The sequence below is a fragment of the Phaseolus vulgaris genome, chromosome 3 (genome assembly GCF_051622355.1).
Source record: "Phaseolus vulgaris cultivar YP4 chromosome 3, ASM5162235v1, whole genome shotgun sequence".
In the NCBI taxonomy this organism is placed as follows: domain Eukaryota; kingdom Viridiplantae; phylum Streptophyta; class Magnoliopsida; order Fabales; family Fabaceae; genus Phaseolus; species Phaseolus vulgaris.
In genome coordinates this window covers 14,738,994-14,757,851 of record NC_143500.1, presented here as the reverse complement: position 1 = coordinate 14,757,851, position 18,858 = coordinate 14,738,994, and the positions used below count along the sequence as shown (strand labels likewise).

General features: G+C 33.6%; 1 protein-coding gene across 1 annotated transcript; it reads left to right on the top strand.

Annotated features, from left to right (window-relative positions):
* Positions 1-16,463: 16,463 nt before the first annotated feature.
* Positions 16,464-18,560, top strand: PRXR1 (Peroxidase superfamily protein). The gene is made up of 4 exons (XM_068606936.2): positions 16,464-16,713; positions 16,870-17,058; positions 17,347-17,512; positions 17,825-18,560. Exons 1-4 carry the CDS (start codon positions 16,480-16,482, stop codon positions 18,241-18,243), a joined length of 1,008 nt encoding a protein of 335 aa, XP_068463037.1. The 5' UTR covers positions 16,464-16,479; the 3' UTR covers positions 18,244-18,560.
* The last annotated feature ends 298 nt before the right edge of the window (positions 18,561-18,858 follow it).

Here is an 18,858-nt window from a genome sequence, read left to right as displayed (position 1 = left end):
GTTTGTGGTGGTTGGTGGTGGTAAACGTTGGTGGTTGATATAAGTTTTGTGATGTTTTTACCATTCGTTTTTTGTTTGCTTATTTTTTTCACTTTTTTCATGTATACTGGATTGTAAAATTCGTAACATTCCTTTACTATAATATGTGTTACAGATTGTACTATCTGGAAGGTAATTTTGGATCCATAAATATTTTTGGGATTGTACAATCTAGAATCTAAAATACATATTATAGTAAGAGGGCTACATATTGTACCATCCGAAATATATTTTCAAATCCAAAAATATCTTATGAATTCTGTAATCTAGAATGTATTTTCTGAAAGAAAAAATATATTATAGAATTCAAAAGATATTTTCAGATTCGAAAATACCTTATGGGTTCTACAATCTAGGAGCTGTAAATAGAAAACAAAATATTTCTCGATTTTAGAATTCTAAAATATATTTTTTTAAGGACAAAATTATGTTTTTGCTTGACTTGTGGAGTTGCAAGGAGAAGGTATAGAGGTACAGGAAGAAAAACCTTATAACATGGTGTTGATTCATATTTTGTTGGGTGAAACAAAGTCCAAATTATTTTATAACATGATAACATGAACATTTTCTTCTTAGATATCTGTAATTTCTTCTTATACCTCCATAACTTTTTTAATTCCAAAATTACTTCACCAAAAAGTGTTAAGTTTATTTTTTTCATTTTTGAATTGTATAATCCTTAAATCTTTTTGAACTCTACAATTTAAAATATAAAATTGAGTGTAAAATATATTTTTCGTTATTCTTAAATACCTTTCAAATTTTGTAATTTAAAATATGATTTTGTAGTTTGAATTATAGAGTTTGAAAGTATTTTTTTATTTAAAATACTTTTTAAATTTTACCATTCGAAATATAATTTTATTAATCGTAAAGGAATGTAGCAAATTACCTTTTGAATCCTACTATTTGAAAAGGGTAAATTAGAGTTTTCATAAAGTATGGAAGCGCAGTAAGACGGCGCAGGTAGGAAAGAAAACGCAAGCTAGGCATTAATTAGTTTGGGCTACAATCAAGCGCATACCGATACTTGGCCGTTAGGATTCTACACAGCTACTCTATTAAATCAAGTTTCGGCTGGCATGATTTTAAGACTAATTCTTACTCCACTTCCATATCTTCTTCCACTTCCATAAATATTCGTATTTCTAAAAATATCTCTTTGTAATCTTTCGGATTACGTAATTCAGAAGTCTCTCCTCAAATTCGTAATTAGTTTTTAGATTATATAATTCGAATACTTTTTTAAGATGTATGATTAGTTTTCAGATTACATAATCCAAAAATCTTTTTTAGCTTCCGAATTATGTAATTTGAAAATATTTTTTTTAAATAGATGTTTGGATAATAACATAATCCGGAAGCTAATCTACAGGGATGATACAAGAAAGATAAAAATGTATTTTTAAATTTTTTATGACTGTAGATGAAGGTGCAGGAAAAATGAGTCTGATTTTAATTGTAACCGAAAATGTTGTAATATTCAGAATTCTCCTTGATGGAATATGGGACAATGATTTTCTAGTTACGGTAAAGTCATTCTGCTTCACAAGCTTTCACGTGAAGAATTAAAATTCCACATTTATAATCCTTAGTGTAAGAAAGGTGGTAAGTGCAGTATATTAGCAGTAAGGTATTATTGTGAATTTGCTTTTGAAGCATATTATTCCTCTTCTCCACCCCTACAAACCTAGAGTTTAATACAGAAAATGATTTAACGCTCTTTCGATAATGATATGCCAACAAATTTTTGTCATCTGCTGTAATTCTGGAAATATTTCTTTGCTACAAGAGATCCCTCATCATGTCACTTTCTCACTTTCTGAGTACATAAAGACACTACGTGAAGCTTCTGAGTGGATTATTTATAAAATTATGTTTTTTTTGTTGTTTAAATTTTCAGTTAATTGTGACAATAAATGGTGCAAAGCTAAGGAAGTAGAGAGGTTAATGCGTGGAGGGAAGTGCATGGTAGGTAGATGTGGAGTTCCAAAGCATTATTATTGAGTGTCGGTGGTGAGTGGTAACAGAGCACACAGAAGCTCTGATGGTCCCACCGAGCCAGGCTCAGGCTCCGGCTCAGCCAGCCATCAGCCTTTTCTGGTGAGGCCTTACCAAGTCATGATTACTCAAGATTAATTTAAATTTCATTTAACTTGTTGGACTTCTTTTGTGTGTGCCATTATTACAGGATAAAAATTGTTAAAATAAATTTATTTATAGATAATTTTTAAAAATATTATATAATTTAAGACACACACGTGTTATTTAAAAAAATATTTAATTTTGAATTCAAATAAAAAATTGATAAATTCATTAAAATAGTATGATGTATTAAAGAAATATTTGACGAAGATGATTAGTGATGAACTTGAATATTATTAATTTTTTAGGAAAAATCGAAAAAAATTATGTTGTTGCAAAGAGTTTTATAATTTTAGTAATTTTTAAATATAATTATGGTTGCAAAAATACCTTCAAACATACATGTAATCCTTTTTCGTGAGAAATTAAATTATTAATTACATTAAGTTTGAATCCACGAAACGAATAACTTTAACATTTAAATTATTACATTGATTTTCTTAAAAATCATTATTAACTCTAGTATAAATACTGTCTACGTATAGTATAGACACTAACACGAACATTAAAATACGTATAATATCTAAAATGTAGGATATAAAGACACAAATCTATATATTATATAATTAAGAATTATATAAATTGACAATAAAGATTTATGTTCACAAGTATCTTTTAGTTTTTTTTTAGCAGAAAGATGTTTTTTCATGGCTGATTCAGAAGGATTTGTTCCTTATTTTTATAATCATAATAAAAATTTATACACAAGTTTAAGTTTTTAGAAAATTAATGTATTTCTTCTTTTACTTCACTGAAACGTGTCCTACGAGTGGCGTACAAGTGTCGGTGTCCGACACGGACACGCCATTTAAGAGGAGTGTTCGAGCCTTGCGCCTGTGTATCAACATTTTTCTTTTCCACTTCTGCTCAACTTTGACGATGATAAAAATTTAACATACATACATAAATAATTTTGGATGAGTCGAAATTAAAAAGCAAAAAATAACATGTAAAAGAAAAATGATGAATTGATTAATCAACATCTTTTTTCTTCTCTTATCTGAGTTTCTCTTCTTCTCTTGTCTGAGTTTCTCTTCTTCTTTAAGTTTTTTCTCTTCTTCCATTGATGATTTTGGGATTGGAGAATGTGATGATATTTATGTAAAGTTAAGATTTAATTGATGCTAGATACAAAAGAATAATGGATTTACCAAAAAATAGAGTTGCTTGAAATGGTGTGGAGAGAGTAATTAGAAGTAGATGTTATTTTATTTGATATGTGAGATTTGGTATGAGAACCGAATTAGGGTGAGAGTTCTTTCTTTCTGTTGTTGCCTTAAAATAAGAAATTAAGGGAAGAGTGGTCTTGACATGAGATATATTAAATAAGGTAAAATTAAAAAAAAAACTTCATTGTACTAATAAAATGACAAAATACTCCATTATACTAATAAAATGAGATATATTAAATTAGAAAAAATTTATGTAAAAAAATATTATGAAAAGGAATCTTCTTTATATATAGGTGTAGATAAATTTAAAAATTCATCACATGTCAAATGAGTAATTTAACCTTGGTCTTGACATTTTTAATAAATTGAAGGTATTAAAACGCTTTCATGCACACGTAACAATAATAATATTATCAGCTGTATTAATTATTTTAATGATAATTATCATATTATTATAATTTTATTATGTGTTATATGAAACTTAAATTTTTTATTCAAAATTTTATTCCGTTGATCTGAAGATACACTTATCTAAATTTAATCTTATGTTATATAATTTTAATTAAAAAAATAAGAATTGATTTTACGACGTCTCACTGTAATGACTGGTTTGTCTTGATTTCTGTCATATTATTTTCATTCTAATTTATGTTATGAATTTAGTTTTTTCGTTCTCTCTTCATGTGTATCTAAATTTCCAAATTTGGTTGTATCCATAATATGTTAATAAACTTCAAATCTTATGCTTAAGAGTCTCATCAACTATTCGGTTAATGCTCAATGATGAATATTTTTTAGGTATGCGTTGTTTAGATTTGTTTAGTTTGTATACATTTATCTTTTTTATTCATTTTTCTTATCAAGATAATGTTTTCTACACAAGTAATTGTTATAATGTATGGCCTTAAACGAGAGCGGGGTGAATTGTTTAAAGGGGGTTTTCGCAAACTTTTTAAGCTAGAATGAAATTCTTTGCAAGAAACCAGATTAGGAATTCAGTTAGCCAAGAAACAAAGCTCAAAACAGTAAAACACCAGAAAAACAATCGGTTGTTTCTGCGAAACAATCGGTTGTTTATACTAGTAAAACAATAACAAATGAATTTAAATGAGTTTGAGAGAAGAAAGAGATGCACAAACAGTTTATACTGATTCACTCTTAAACCAAGAGCTACATCCAGACCCCAGAAACCACTGAGCAATTCACTAAGCAATCAATTACAGATTACATACAAACACCACCAAAGAAGTGACATTGATCCCCTCAAGAAACACACTTCCTTTGGTTCAACACACCCACCAAGAATGTTGATCTTGACAACCTCAAGAGCACACAACCCTTATTGGCTTTACAACACCAGAAAGTACAAAGTATTAAGAACGAATTACACTTGTTACAGAATGAATTGAAATCAATACAGATGTAATCCTATTCCACTATCTCTTGAGAAAACCAAAGCTCAAAGGTGAAAACTCAAATCTTGAAAGCAATCTCTGAAAAACTCAAATCCGTTTTTTCTCTTTTCTTTATTTCTTGTTTGTTACAAAACATTAACAAACTATTTAAAGCTTTCAAGTATTGGTCAAAGCATTTAAAACAAGAGCGCATTCAGTTTGAAAATCATTTAAAGCACACTTAACTAACAAAACAGATTCTGTTAAGATTTTCAAACAAACAATCGATTGTTTTGGTTTGACAGCAAGTCAACCAACCAAAACAGTTTTAAACCTTTTCAAAAACACCTAAGTGTAAAACAATTGGTTGTTTCGACAAAACAACAAGTTGTTTTTCACTTAGTTTGAAAAACACTTTAAACTTAAAAGATTTGAAAACACTTAAGCTTTAGATTCAACAAAGAGTGGATTACAAAGATAACTACCCAGATCCTACTCTAAAAATACAGCAACAACTCCAAGCAACTTCAGCCTTCATCAAACACTAGGATTTGGATTCTTCAAAGCTTTTGATCACACTTGATTCAACAATCTCCCCCTATTTGATGAAGACAAATCCCTGGTTGCTTGTGTTGGAAGACAAAGGCAAAGTTAAGGAAGGTCTTATCCTTTTATGAAGTCCCTTCAACGAGTCATTGTTTGTGATCAAGAAGCTTCTTTTGACTTTTGAAAAGGCTTGAACTGGTATACACCCTCAATTCAGTTCCAGTCTTAATCCTTTCCTTCCAAGAACCTGATCAGATGACTCAGAGCTTCATGTTCTTCTAATTTCCCTGCATAAAAATGAATTTAAGCAACAAGGTTTGGTCCCCTTACAAATGTGGGTCCATTTGATTTATCTTTATCATTTGAAACCTCACTACCTTTGACAATCCACTTCATGAAACCTTTGGGAACAGAATATTTCCTTATTTTGCAGAATCTGACAGAATGGTCTCTTTTCATGCAATAAAAGCATGTAACAACCGGTTGTTTCGACTTAACAATCGGTTGTTTTACTGGCTATTTTGAAAATTTCTTTGAAAAATTATCTTGCTTGTTCTGTGGATTAAAACCTAATCCAGCTCTTCCAAAAACACAATTTTGAGATGCCAAGGCATTCTCAAAGTTGGATTTTCCCTTTGAAAGCTTATCCAATTCTAACAAGATAATGGACTTTCTTTTCAAGGTTTTCACAATTTTCACAAACAAGAGAGTCACACACATGAGAAGAGTTTTTGCAATGTTTTTCAAGCTTTTCAAAATCAATTTTTGATTTTTCTAGCTCTTCTTCAAGTGTCTTAACCCTCTATTCAAGCCAGTTGTTAAGCCCTTTCAATCAGTTGTTTGATAGAACCAATCGGTTTGCTTCTTCATGAGTTTCTTGAAAAGCTTGAAGCAATTTACTATAATTTTCAGCACATGAACTTACATTGCTTGAGCTACATGACTCATCATCTCCTTCTGCAATCAAGCATATGTTTGCCTTTTCATTTTCACTTGATGAGGAGACTTCATTTTCATCCCAAGCAATATATGCTCTTCTTGATTTTCCCTTTTTCTCCTTGTAGCTTGATTTCTTTTCATTGCTTTCTTTGTTTGGGCAATCAGCTTTTATGTGCCCTTGTTCACCACAACCAAAGCAAGTATAATTGTTAGAATTGAAATCACTAGTTTTCTTGTTGCCATACCTTTCTTTGTTGGCTTCTTTGTTGCGATTTCTTTTCAAGAATCTACTGAACTTTTTGGACAGCAAACTAAGGTTTTCTTCTTCACTTTCATCACTTGACTCTTGCTTGCTTTTGTGCGTGGCAGCTTTCAAGGCAATGCTTCTCACATGCTTGTCTTCACTTTCTTGAACATTGAGTCTATTCATTTCTAACTCATGTTCTCTAAGCTTACCAAACAATGAAGTCGTTGTCAAGGATGTCAAATCTTTTGATTCAGAAATTGTTGTCACCTTAGGTTGCCATGATCTATCAAGACACTTGAGGATCTTGATGTTTAGTTCTTCTTTATCAAAGGTTTTCCCAAGGCTCATAAGGTGGTTGATGATGTGGGTGAACCTCTTTTATACTTCAGCGATTGACTCACCCTTAAGCATTCTAAACATTTCATATTCCTGAATTAGAGTATACTTTCTAGCTCTCTTCACATCATTGGTTCCTTCATGAGTCACCTCCAAAGTGTCACACATCTCCTTGGCCGATGAGCATTGAGAAATCATGAAAAATTCATCTGAATTCAAGGCAGATGTTATGATGTTCTTAGCAATACAATCAAATTTGGCCTTTTTGTTTTCAGAATCAGTCCACCAAGGTTTTTCAATGGAAGATCCATCTTTTTCAAATTTTGGAATAAAAGGACCATTTTCAATTGCATCCTAATTTCCCTTGTCAAGAGATTCAACAAAGATTTTAATTCTAACTTTCCATAATTGATAATTCAAACCACAGAATAGAGGTGGTCTGTTGATTGAAGCACCCTCTCCAAAAGGTAGTTTTTCAGCCATTGAAAAAAGATTTTAGGATCAAACTTGAGTATTTTTCAAGTACCAAGCTCTTGATGCCAATTGTTAGAATGTATGGCCTTAAACAAGAAGGGGTGTGATTTGTTTAAAGGGGGTTTTCGCAAAATTTTTAAGCTAGAATGAAATTATTTGCAAGAAACCATATTAGAAATTCAGTTAGCCAAGAAACAAAGCTCAAAACAGCAAAGCACCAGAAAAAAAATCGGTTGTTTATACCAGTAAAACAATAACAACTGAATTTAAATGAGTTTGAGAGAAGAAAGAGATACACAAACAATTTATACTGGTTCACTCTTAAACCAAGAGCTACATCCAGTCCCCAGAAACCATTAAGCAATCCACTAAGCAATCAAATACAGATTACACACAAACACCACCAAAGAAATGATCTTGATCCCTTCAAGAAACACACTTCCTTTGGCTCAGCACACCCACCAAAAATGTTGATCTTGACAACCTCAAGAGCAACCTTCTTGGCTTTACAACACCAGAAAGTACAAAGTATTAAGAACGAATTACACTTGTCACAGAATGAACTGAAATCAATACAGATGTAATCATATTCCACTATCTCTTGAGAAAACCAAAGCTCAAAGGTGAAAACTCAAATCTTGAAAGCAATCTCTGAAAAACTCAAATCTGTTTTTTCTCTTTTCTTTTTTTCTTGTTTGTTACAAAACATTAACAAACTATTTAAAGTTTTGAAATATTGGTCAAAGCATTTAAAATAGGAGCGCATTCAGTTTGAAAATCATTTAAAGCACACTTAACTAACAAAACAGATTCTGTTAAGATTTTCAAACAAACAATCGATTGATTTCACGAAACAATCGATTGTTTTGGTTTGACAGCAAGTCAACCAACCAAAACAGTTTTCAACATTTTCAAAAACACCTAAGTGTAAAACAATCAGTTGTTTCGACAAAACAACAGGTTGTTTTTCACTTAGTTTGAAAAACACTTTAAAGTTAAAAGATTTGAAAACACTTAAGTTTTAGATTCAACAAAGAGTGGATTACAAAGATAACTACCCAGATCCTACTCTAAAAACACAGGAGCAACTCCAAGCAACTTCAACCTTCCATCAAACACCAGGATTTGGATTCTTCAAAGCTTTTGATCACACTTGATTCAACAATAATGTAGTTGATTTCTTTTATAAATTTTACCTTAAGAAGTTTATGTACATCCTCTATAGTCGATGTTCTTATTTCTTTACCCAACTTCCTTTTCTTTTGATCAGAGAAGGTAGCCCATTGTGACCACATCTTGTGATTGTCAATATTGTGGGAGGTACGCAAACTAAGTGTTGGGGTTATTTGCAGATCTATCGCATAACACTCTCTAGTTGTTTTTTTGTTGACATACACCATGATTGTGTCTCCTAAAGCCGAAGAGAGTTTCATGGTTAAGTGAGGGTTGAGGTGATAGTACCCAAGGCATTAACGGAGAGCCTACTTAGTAAAATTTTATAGGAAGTATTGACACTTACAATGAGACATTGCAGTTTGATGGTGTGATAATCGTTGCTTCCCTCCCAAAACTTGATGTAAAGTCTCAACATATTCCTTGGTGTCCACTTTCTCCTTTGAGAATATGACTATCTGATCATTATTCAACCTTATTTCACTTTTTAGTAACTACAACTTTTTGAAGGTTTTCTAGTATATTATACAATTGAGCTTCCTTAGTTAACACGTGTCTTAATGATGGCACAAATTTCCACCTCAATTTTAATGATTAGGTCATCTTAGAACAGGTTAATCACCTTGAAATGTAAGTTTTTGAATGTGATTGAAGGTATTTTCCTTCTTGGTGTCGATAACATTATGTTGATTAATTGCATGACTTATAAGAGTCTTTTTTTTCTGGTTGTGGCTGAAGTTCCTCCTCCGACTTAGCCACCAACTATTGTATTTATGACACCCTAAAAAGATGCATCTCTACTCTTATTTGCACCTCCCTTGGAAGGATGTATTGTCATTGTTCTTCTTAGCAATAATTATCTTTTTGTCGATCTCCTTATCAGCGAAAATTATCTACTTTCCACCTTGATTGATAATTTCCTTCCCTTTAATTTTGGTGCCTTCTTATGAACTTGTGCAGGTGGCGTGTTTGAATTAGTTCTTTAATTTTATCCTTTAAAGTGAGACATTATTTTGTCATATGTCCGTAATTGCGATGATGCCGACTATGACCAGTGTTAGGGGGTGTTGGACCTTTCTTGGGGGTTGCGATGGGTTTGGTGGAGTATCCTCTAAGATATGGGCCTTGTTAGTGTTGAAAAGGGTGTAATGTCTGCATTGAGAGCCCTTGGTTCCTTAGCCTTTTGTCAAGTGTTGTTGTCATGAGTATGCTCCTTCTTGTAAATTTTTCTCCAAAGAGACGATCTCAACTTATACTTTATTGTGAAAGTCACTGAGTTCCTCTAATTATATGAATTTTGTGGATTGTGTCTCCACTCATCCAAATCAAATGCCTATTTCTTACACAAAGTGTCTTAGTTTTAGTGTCGTGACCATGTAATGTAGAATTACCTTCGAGTTCATGTTCCATATATTCAATGTCACTTTGTTGAAATATTCCATGAGCACTTGAAGAAATTCTTCCTTTTATGGTTAGATATCCACTAATGTGATAAATGTTAAGTGATAAGGACAACTTTTTGAAAATTTAATGTCGAATTTTGAAAGAAATGTGTCAAACACGTTTTATGGAAAATTTTGGTAAACACAACAAAAAATTATGCCATCCATTGTGCAAAATTTGACTTGAATAATATATGTTTGTTAGGATTGGTGTTTCCATCATACGATCAATCAACAACTTTTTCAACTTGGTGGGAGGCTAGTTTTCATAATCTATTCTATAGAAGGGTACTAATGAGATCTACCAATGGTTTGGGAGGTATGAACAAAAAATGTGGAATTGTGATACAATATTTTGACTTATCAGCTTCAAACCCTCCTAAAGTGTAGGAATAGGGATGACAATGTGGGACAGGCCATGCAGGGTGGCCCATAGCCCGCTACCAAAAAGTGTAGGGAAGCTCACTGATCTAACTTGTTGACCAACTTAATCCCGCCCCACATAACCCGCAGCCCGCATAGGCCAACAACAGGGCGGGACGGATTGGCCTACTAGCCCGAGTAATATTAAATAAATAATTATTTTTTATACACAAAATCTCCACCCCACAAGACCCATCCCAAATAATTCATTGCCTAAAAATAGTTTCGTTCCACTCCTCCTTCGCAGTCCGCACCACAGACCTGTCTCCTCCATTCAACTTCCCTACAACTTAGCGTCAGGACCGCCTTCTGTTGTTGCCCTCCACTTTCATTGTCCTTTAGGTTTGTTCCGTGGATTTCTATTAAAACATATATTTGAAATGCAATGGAATCATCACATGCCACCAATTTCATTCCTAATCCTATCCTATCTTCCTGTGTTTTGAAAATCTCACTAAAAAGTTGTAAGAATTAATGGCCTAAACAAGAAGGGGGGATGGGGGTGAATTGTTTAACAAAAAAATTTCGCAAATATTAGCTAAGAATGAAGATTTATAAAGAATTACAGAAAGAGCAATCGGGGAAGCTAAGAAATCAAAGTTGTTAAAACTGTTTGCAGAAAAACAATAGGTTGATATTTCGATTTAACCGATTGTTTAAAGCAACAAAGACAAAAAAAAATCACATCAAACAGTTTGTAATGAGTGAGAGAGAGAAGATCACACAATCAAGTTCACTCCTTACCAGAGCTACATCTCGTCCCCAGAAAACCACTAGGTATTGCACTAAGTAATCAACAACAAATTACAATCACACAACACCACAAAGAGGTGATCTTGATCACACAAGAACACACACCTTCTTTGCCTTTTCACACACACAGTCAGAACAACCCTCTAACTTGCAGATTTACAAGTATACAAAATGAAAAAAAATTACAAGAATAGAAGGAACAGATTACACCTGGTTTACAGGAAATCACAGAGCTCTTAATTCACTTCTTGAACCAATGGCACAGCCTTAGGAAATCTAGCAAAGCTTGAAGCAAATCTTCCTCAAAATTGTTTCTTAATCTCTCTTTCTCTATTTCAAATATGGAGGGTAACCTATTTTTATAGCTCTTCAAACTAGCCTTTTTAGGCAGTTAAACACGAGCCAAAATAGTTTCAAATCAACTGAAAAAAGATTTAATAGGTTTTTGAAAAGCTGTTAAGAAATTCAAAAAACAACCAGTTGAAATGTCATTTTAATCAGTTGAATTGGTTTTGACAGTTAGTCAACCAAGTCAAAAATAGTTTGAAAACCCTCCAACCAAGCTAGGTGGAAAACAACCGACTAAACCGAGAAATCAACCGATTGTTTTTCACTTAGCTTAGAAAAACACTTTTCATTTTCAAAACCAGATTGATTAAGCTGTGCTTTGGATTCAAGAATGAATTTTACAAATTCTAAACTACCTAGAACTAAAACCCAGACACAACAACACATGCATTAAGCTCTCTTCACCGATTTGGAGGCATCAAAGCTTCATTTTCAACATCCTCCCCCTATTTGATGAAGACAAATCCCTGGGCTGCTTTGGGATGTTCTGTTTAGAATTTGTCACAACCTGCAATCACAAAAAGATGCAGAAACACAGGATAATCTATTCCAAATATATCAAGCAGCATAAAACCAGTTTCCACTATGTGATTTCCAAAGCGGAAGATCAACCAAATCTTTGTGAAAACCAGTTACACATACATAGGTGCAGTAGCAGAAAAACAACTTATTAAAATACAGGATTAACCGGTTAAAATTATCAGAGCTATAACAACAACAACCAAACAGTTAAGGCAAAGTTCAAGCAGAATAAGTGTAGGAATAAGAACACTGCAACCCCAAAACACTTTTCCCCCTATTTTTCTTCACAAATAGAGGGTAAGAAGGGATAAAAACAACATAAAGAAAAGGAAATTGTTCAGAATATTAAATCATAATTGGAAAGGAAGGTTGTAAACTTGCTTCATTCATCCTTGCCATACTGCAGATCAAAGAGTTGATTCTGCACTTCCTCAATTTTCTCATCCAAGGTTTGAAATCTTGAATCCATATTCTGGAACCTAGTCTCACACAACTCATGAAGGCTCATTTGATTTTCAGCAAAGCTATCCATCCTACTCACCATGAGTCTTTCAAATGGAGACATTGAGGTTATCCTTTCATTCATGTGAGTAGATCTTGGTCTAGCCTCATATGCTTCAGCTGCAGGTTCATCTCCAGTGGCAGCATCTTCATTTTCTTCCTTAGCTTGTGCCCCACTTGATGATCCAACTTTGTCTCCATCTTTACTCACCCACCTTCCACCAATTTTGGTAAACCCCATTTTGCTTAGGGAACCATTATTGATTTCACTTGAGGACTTCACAACCTCAAACAATTCTTCCTCTAAATCCACTTCAAAATAGTGTAGAAATTTAGAAATCAAAATGGAATAGGGATAATGGAAATCACTTAACCTTGTTGATTTTTGCATGTGGTCCTTAAAGATGTGGATCCAATTCAACTTTACTTTGTTCATGATGTAGTAAATCAGAACCAAATCTTCTTTTGAAAGAGTGGAATGGTTGTTGCCCCTTGGTGTGAGAATCCAGGAGATGATGAAGGCAATGAGCCTCTCATCCAGCTTTAATCCTCCAACAGAAAAATTCCTCACTTTTGAGAGAAGATTTTTAAGGTAACTCTTGTAGAATTGCATCTTGTTAAATTCTTCAACTACTCCTATATTGCCTTTATTGATTCTCAGTCCAGTGTACTTCAACCTGGTTATGGAAGTTCAAACCTCATGGGTAATCTCAATGTCCACCCCTTTCACATGAGAGCTAAGATTATGACCATTAAATTGAAGGTTTGTACAAAAGACTTTTACCAAATCTGGATATATGTTTCCAGACATTTCAAGAAACTTCTTCAGTATTTGCTCCTTCAACAAGTTCTTTACTTCAATGAGCTTTTGTTGCTTCATCCAACTGAAGGAAATTAGTTTTGGAGTATTGATTATTTTCCTACTTGTCTCATGTAGGTATTTCTCAATCAATTTTGTTTCTCCCGCAAACCAGCTTTTAAGTTTACCTCCGCTTCTCACAGCCCTTGTTTTCATCCTTTTGGATGATGGAGCAGTTGATTCCATGATTCAGTGAGAGAAAAAGAGTGTAGGCAAACTGCAGAAACAGATTAGAGCAGAAGAGAAAATAGATAGTTGTTTCTTGTGAAGAAAAACAACTAATAACCACACTTATTTATAACCAAAAAAGGCAGTCAAAGCTTTGGCATTTAGTGGGTTAAAATTCAAACGAAAAAGAATCAAATCAAAGGCAATAAAGCAACCTGTCAGACCCTAACAGAAAGCACAAAGAGAGAAATCATATGCTGAATTGACCAAGCTTAAAAAGGGTTTTAATTTCCAATATAAAAAGGAATATATTCTATAAAGAGCAGTAATTGCACAAAGAATACATGTTCAAAGCAGTAATAAATGCATTATTGACCACTAACGACATTGGGATTGATCATAAACATGAATCGAAGCACAAAGAAATAAAGCAGATTTGACCACAGTGCTGTCAGGGATGAAACAATCGGTTGTTTCGTGAAAACAATCGATTGATTTTCTGTGACAACAATTTGAGTTTTAATAAAATCAAATTCTTCAACAGAAATCAAAATTCAGAGATACAAATTAAAGCACATATTGTTTGAATGAGATTAAGGAAGATACAAAACAAAATAATCCAGAAACCAAGAGTGAAACCACTGAATTTGATTTAAAACAGAATGTTCAAGCATAGGAAAAACAAAAATTATCCTTCAAGATCATTGTATAGATTTGAAACAGTTCATAATTCCATAACCAATGCTTTATCTCGAGTATTTGCATCCATGAAAGCCAGATTCTACAGATCCTTCAATATGGAAGCAAAGTCCTGCAAAAAGAACATATCAAGTGCCAAGGCTTGATCCTTTAAAATATTTGGATCCATAAGTGTTAGTTTGATCATAAGAAACTTTATGAAACTTAGGAATCCACTTTAATATGCCTCTTGGAACAAGAACTTTCCTTATTTTGCAGTATCTAACATAATGCCATCTTTTCATACAATAGAAGCAAAAACAACCGGTTGTTTCGAGTTTTTAACCGATTGTTTTTCTGCAAAGGTTGAAAACAGTTTTGAACTTTCACTGTTTTTGTTTTGTGGATAAAAACCAAGACCTGATTTTCCAAATACACAACTTTGAGATGCTAACACACTCTCAATATTTGATTTTCCTTTAGTGAGTTTATCCACTCACAAGATAAAAAAACTTTGTTTTCAAGGATTTTGAAATTTTCACAAGAACTTGAGTTATACTCACAAGAAGAGTTTTTGTAAATAAGTTCAAGATTTTCAAAATCATTCATGGAATTATCCAGCTCTTCTTCTAAGCTTTAAACTCTAGTTTCCAACCAGTTGTTCAAACTTTTTAATCTATTGTTTGTGAGAGTCAACTTATTTGCCTCTTCATGAGTCACTTTAAAAACCTCAAGAAGTTGATAATAGTTATCACCTTTAGATAAAGAAGATGAAGTTACACTACTTGATGTTGATGCCTTCAAACACAGATTAGCTTCTGCATCTTTTGAGGTACTGGAAGAAAACACTTCATTGTCATCCCAAGCTATGTAAGCTTTCTTGGTCTTTCCTCTTCTTTCTCATTTGAATTCTGTTTTCTCTTTTTTCTCATTGTTAGGACAATCTGCCTTGATGTGTCCCTGTTCACCACAACCAAAGCATGTGTATTTGTTAGCATTGAAATCATTCAGTTTCTTGGAATATACCTTTTAGAAGATTGGCCTTTGTTGTTCTTCTTCAAGAATTTGTTGAACCTTTTTTTATAGCAAACTCATTGTGTCTTCTTCACTTTCACTTGAATCTTGACACCTTCTATGTCAAGTTGTCTTTAAAGCTATGCCTTTGACTAAAGTTATGCCTTTGACATGTTTGTCCTCATTTTCTTGAACAAACAACCTGTTCATAAATAAGCTTTAAAATAAATCAATAATGCATACTTTAAAATTTTTATTTATTTATAATATTTAACAAAAAATTACTAGGATGGACATGTCAAAATCGTGAAGTGTTATGTAATTGTAAGGGACTAAGTTGGACAATTGATACATTTTCTTCGATCACGCTTTCTTTTTTCATCTCTTTTTTTTTCTCGTTCAAGCTTCAGCTATCAATTGACAAAAGTATATTTGTAAAAAATTATCCAACACTCAAATAAATATTTAATATTTAGATGTTGTTAATGCTATAGATGTTATTAACGCTATTACAGTAACGTACTTTTATTTTATCTTTTGTATTTCTTTGTATAATTGTAATGAGTTCTATTACTGATCCATAATTAAATGTACATACTCGTAAAAATATACTATCTAATTTTTCATATATTTATTTTTATCTTAATACATTTCACACAAGCCGATTGACCCACATCCAATCCGGAGTTAGAGAATCGTCCTATCCCCACCTGAACATGTTCAATTAATACTTAATTAGATATAATAGAGATTACATTACTTAATCCAAGATGAAGTTATCGTTAGTGATAGACATTTATCTTGGAAACTATTTTTTTTTTAATAACAATAAAAAATAAATAAATAGAAGATAAATAACTTGACTGCTTTCAATAACAGATGTCCCACAAAATAGATTATTAGTTGGTAAAATAATCCTTATATTATTATGGGAAGAAGAATAGAATATGGAAGAGTGAGGCATGAGGGATTTTGAATTTGTGGAAGAAATAGAATAATTTATAATAAATGAAGTGAAATGATGCAAGAAATTAAATGGCGTGTCACACAGTCCAAGTTTTGAAGCCGAAAATAGGAAAAGAAAAGTTGCAGGGAGTGGAGTCCCGTAGCCTATGCACATGCCCCATAATTAATTCAGTAAATGGTTGAGTGGCCTTGGATCATCATGAAGCCATCACCATCATCACTCAAAAACCAATTTTCATTTTATTTACCAAACCATTCTCTCTCACAGTAGTTTTTTATTTGCACTTGAACTTTATTTAAGCAGAAGCAGAGAGGAGTGTAAGCAGGAGAGTGAGTGAGAATGGCTCCCAAGCTTTTAACCCTTTTGGCTGTCTTATCCTTTTCAGCACTTTCACTGCTGACTCCCTCTCTTGCAGAGGAAGGCCAAGATAATGGCCTTGTCATGAACTTCTACAAGGAAACATGTCCTCAGGCTGAAGATATCATCAAAGAACAAGTCAAGCTTCTCTACAAACGCCACAAGAACACTGCTTTCTCCTGGCTCAGAAACATCTTCCATGACTGTGCTGTTCAGGTGATTAATCTTGGTTTTTTTTATGCAACTCCTTGCTTTCTTGCTTTTTCTTATTGGTTTGCAAGTTGCATGTTGTTGCCCATTTTGTTTTATTTTTGTTAGTTAATCTTTAATGAAGGAGTTTGATCTTTTGTTTTGTTTTGTTTGTGAGGGCAGAGTTGTGATGCTTCACTCTTGCTGGACTCCACAAGAAGGAGCTTGTCTGAGAAGGAGACAGACAGAAGCTTTGGTTTGAGGAATTTCAGGTACATTGAGACCATCAAAGAAGCTGTGGAAAGGGAGTGCCCAGGAGTTGTTTCCTGTGCTGATATACTCGTTCTCTCTGCCAGAGATGGCATTGTTTCGGTAACTAACTCCTTGTCCTTTCCTTTTGTTTTCTTCCATTTCTCACTTTTGCTCACCCTCATTAGATCTGTCATTTGCTACTTTTTTTCGTCTTTTAAGGAAGTTCACTTTTGAGAGCTAAAGATATCAACTAATTCTACCAGATCACTCTATTTTTAGTGTGAAGGAAGTAGTATTTGGAGACTTATTTAGTCCAGAGTCGTTTTGGCAACTGCTTTCATTGTTTTTCCATTATCATTCTTATAGTTAATTATTTTGATGGAAGCCTCCAAATTGAATGTGTTACAGCTAGGAGGCCCCCATATCCCTCTTAAAACTGGAAGAAGGGATGGTAGAAGGAGCAGAGCTGATGTGGTGGAAGAGTTCCTCCCAGACCACAATGAGTCCATTTCTTCAGTTCTTGACAAGTTTGGTGCCATGGGAATTGACACTCCCGGGGTGGTTGCATTGCTTGGTATGAACTACTCTACATCCTCCCATAATCCATCTTCTACATACACACGTTCATCAAAAAGACAAGCCCCATTATGCAAATCTTGTGCCACCATACTTGTTCTTTCATTCATAATATATGCAATAATTTCTCTGCATAAACATATTCATAATGCATACATAAATTAGCACAGGAAACTGTATGAGTCATATTTATTGTTTCATAAATGTATGTGGGCTCAGTATGAAACTTGATGCAATATTAAAAAAAGCAACACGTGGCGTTATTGGTTGCAGATTTAAGCTTTAATTATTGAGATATTTTGTTGAACAGGAGCACACAGTGTTGGTAGAACCCATTGTGTGAAGTTGGTGCACCGTTTGTACCCAGAGATTGATTCAGCGCTGAACCCTGACCATGTCCCTCACATGCTGAAGAAGTGCCCTGATGCCATCCCAGACCCCAAGGCCGTGCAGTACGTGAGAAACGACCGTGGCACCCCTATGATTCTAGACAACAACTACTACAGGAACATATTGGACAACAAGGGGTTGTTGATAGTGGATCACCAACTAGCCAATGACAAGAGGACCAAGCCTTATGTGAAGAAAATGGCCAAGAGCCAAGACTATTTCTTCAAGGAGTTTTCTAGAGCCATTGCTTTGCTCTCTGAAAACAATCCTCTCACTGGCACAAAGGGGGAGATCAGAAAGCAGTGCAATGTTGCCAACAAGCACCATGAGGAGCCTTGAACTTTCTTCTCCTGTATATGAGGAAGAAGAAATCTGTAAAATATTATGCAAAAATAACATGCTATGTTTTATTTTAACTGAGTTGGTTTGGTTGAGTGGAGTGATGTGATGTGAACCGATCCAGACCACCGCTTTCTCAATGTTTGAACCTTGTCGGCAGGTTCATGGGATATGTGAGGACTGAGATGTGACTGTTGTTGTTTTTTTTATTTCAATAAGGATATTATATTTAGTATGCAAGTAGCTTAGAGTTGTGTAGAAGTGTATGTTACAGTGTTAATTATGATATCAACAATGTATGCATGTGAGTTCTGTTATCGATGGCATTGACAAAAATGTTTATGGTATCCATATCCATATCCATACTCTAAATCTTGTTCTTTCTTTCAACATAAACCATGGCCCATGGGAGGCCCCAGGATAGAGGAAACAAAATATGTATAATTGCAGACTACAATAATTGCTCACAGTCACAGATACAGATATTATAGTACATGTAAGTGGTCCAAAAACAAAGATGAAGTAAAACAAAAGTGGTCCATTGACGTGGATGAGAAATCTAGATTCTTTTCTTGTTGGTTCTTTGTAAGCTACTTTGTAAATAGCATAGCAAGA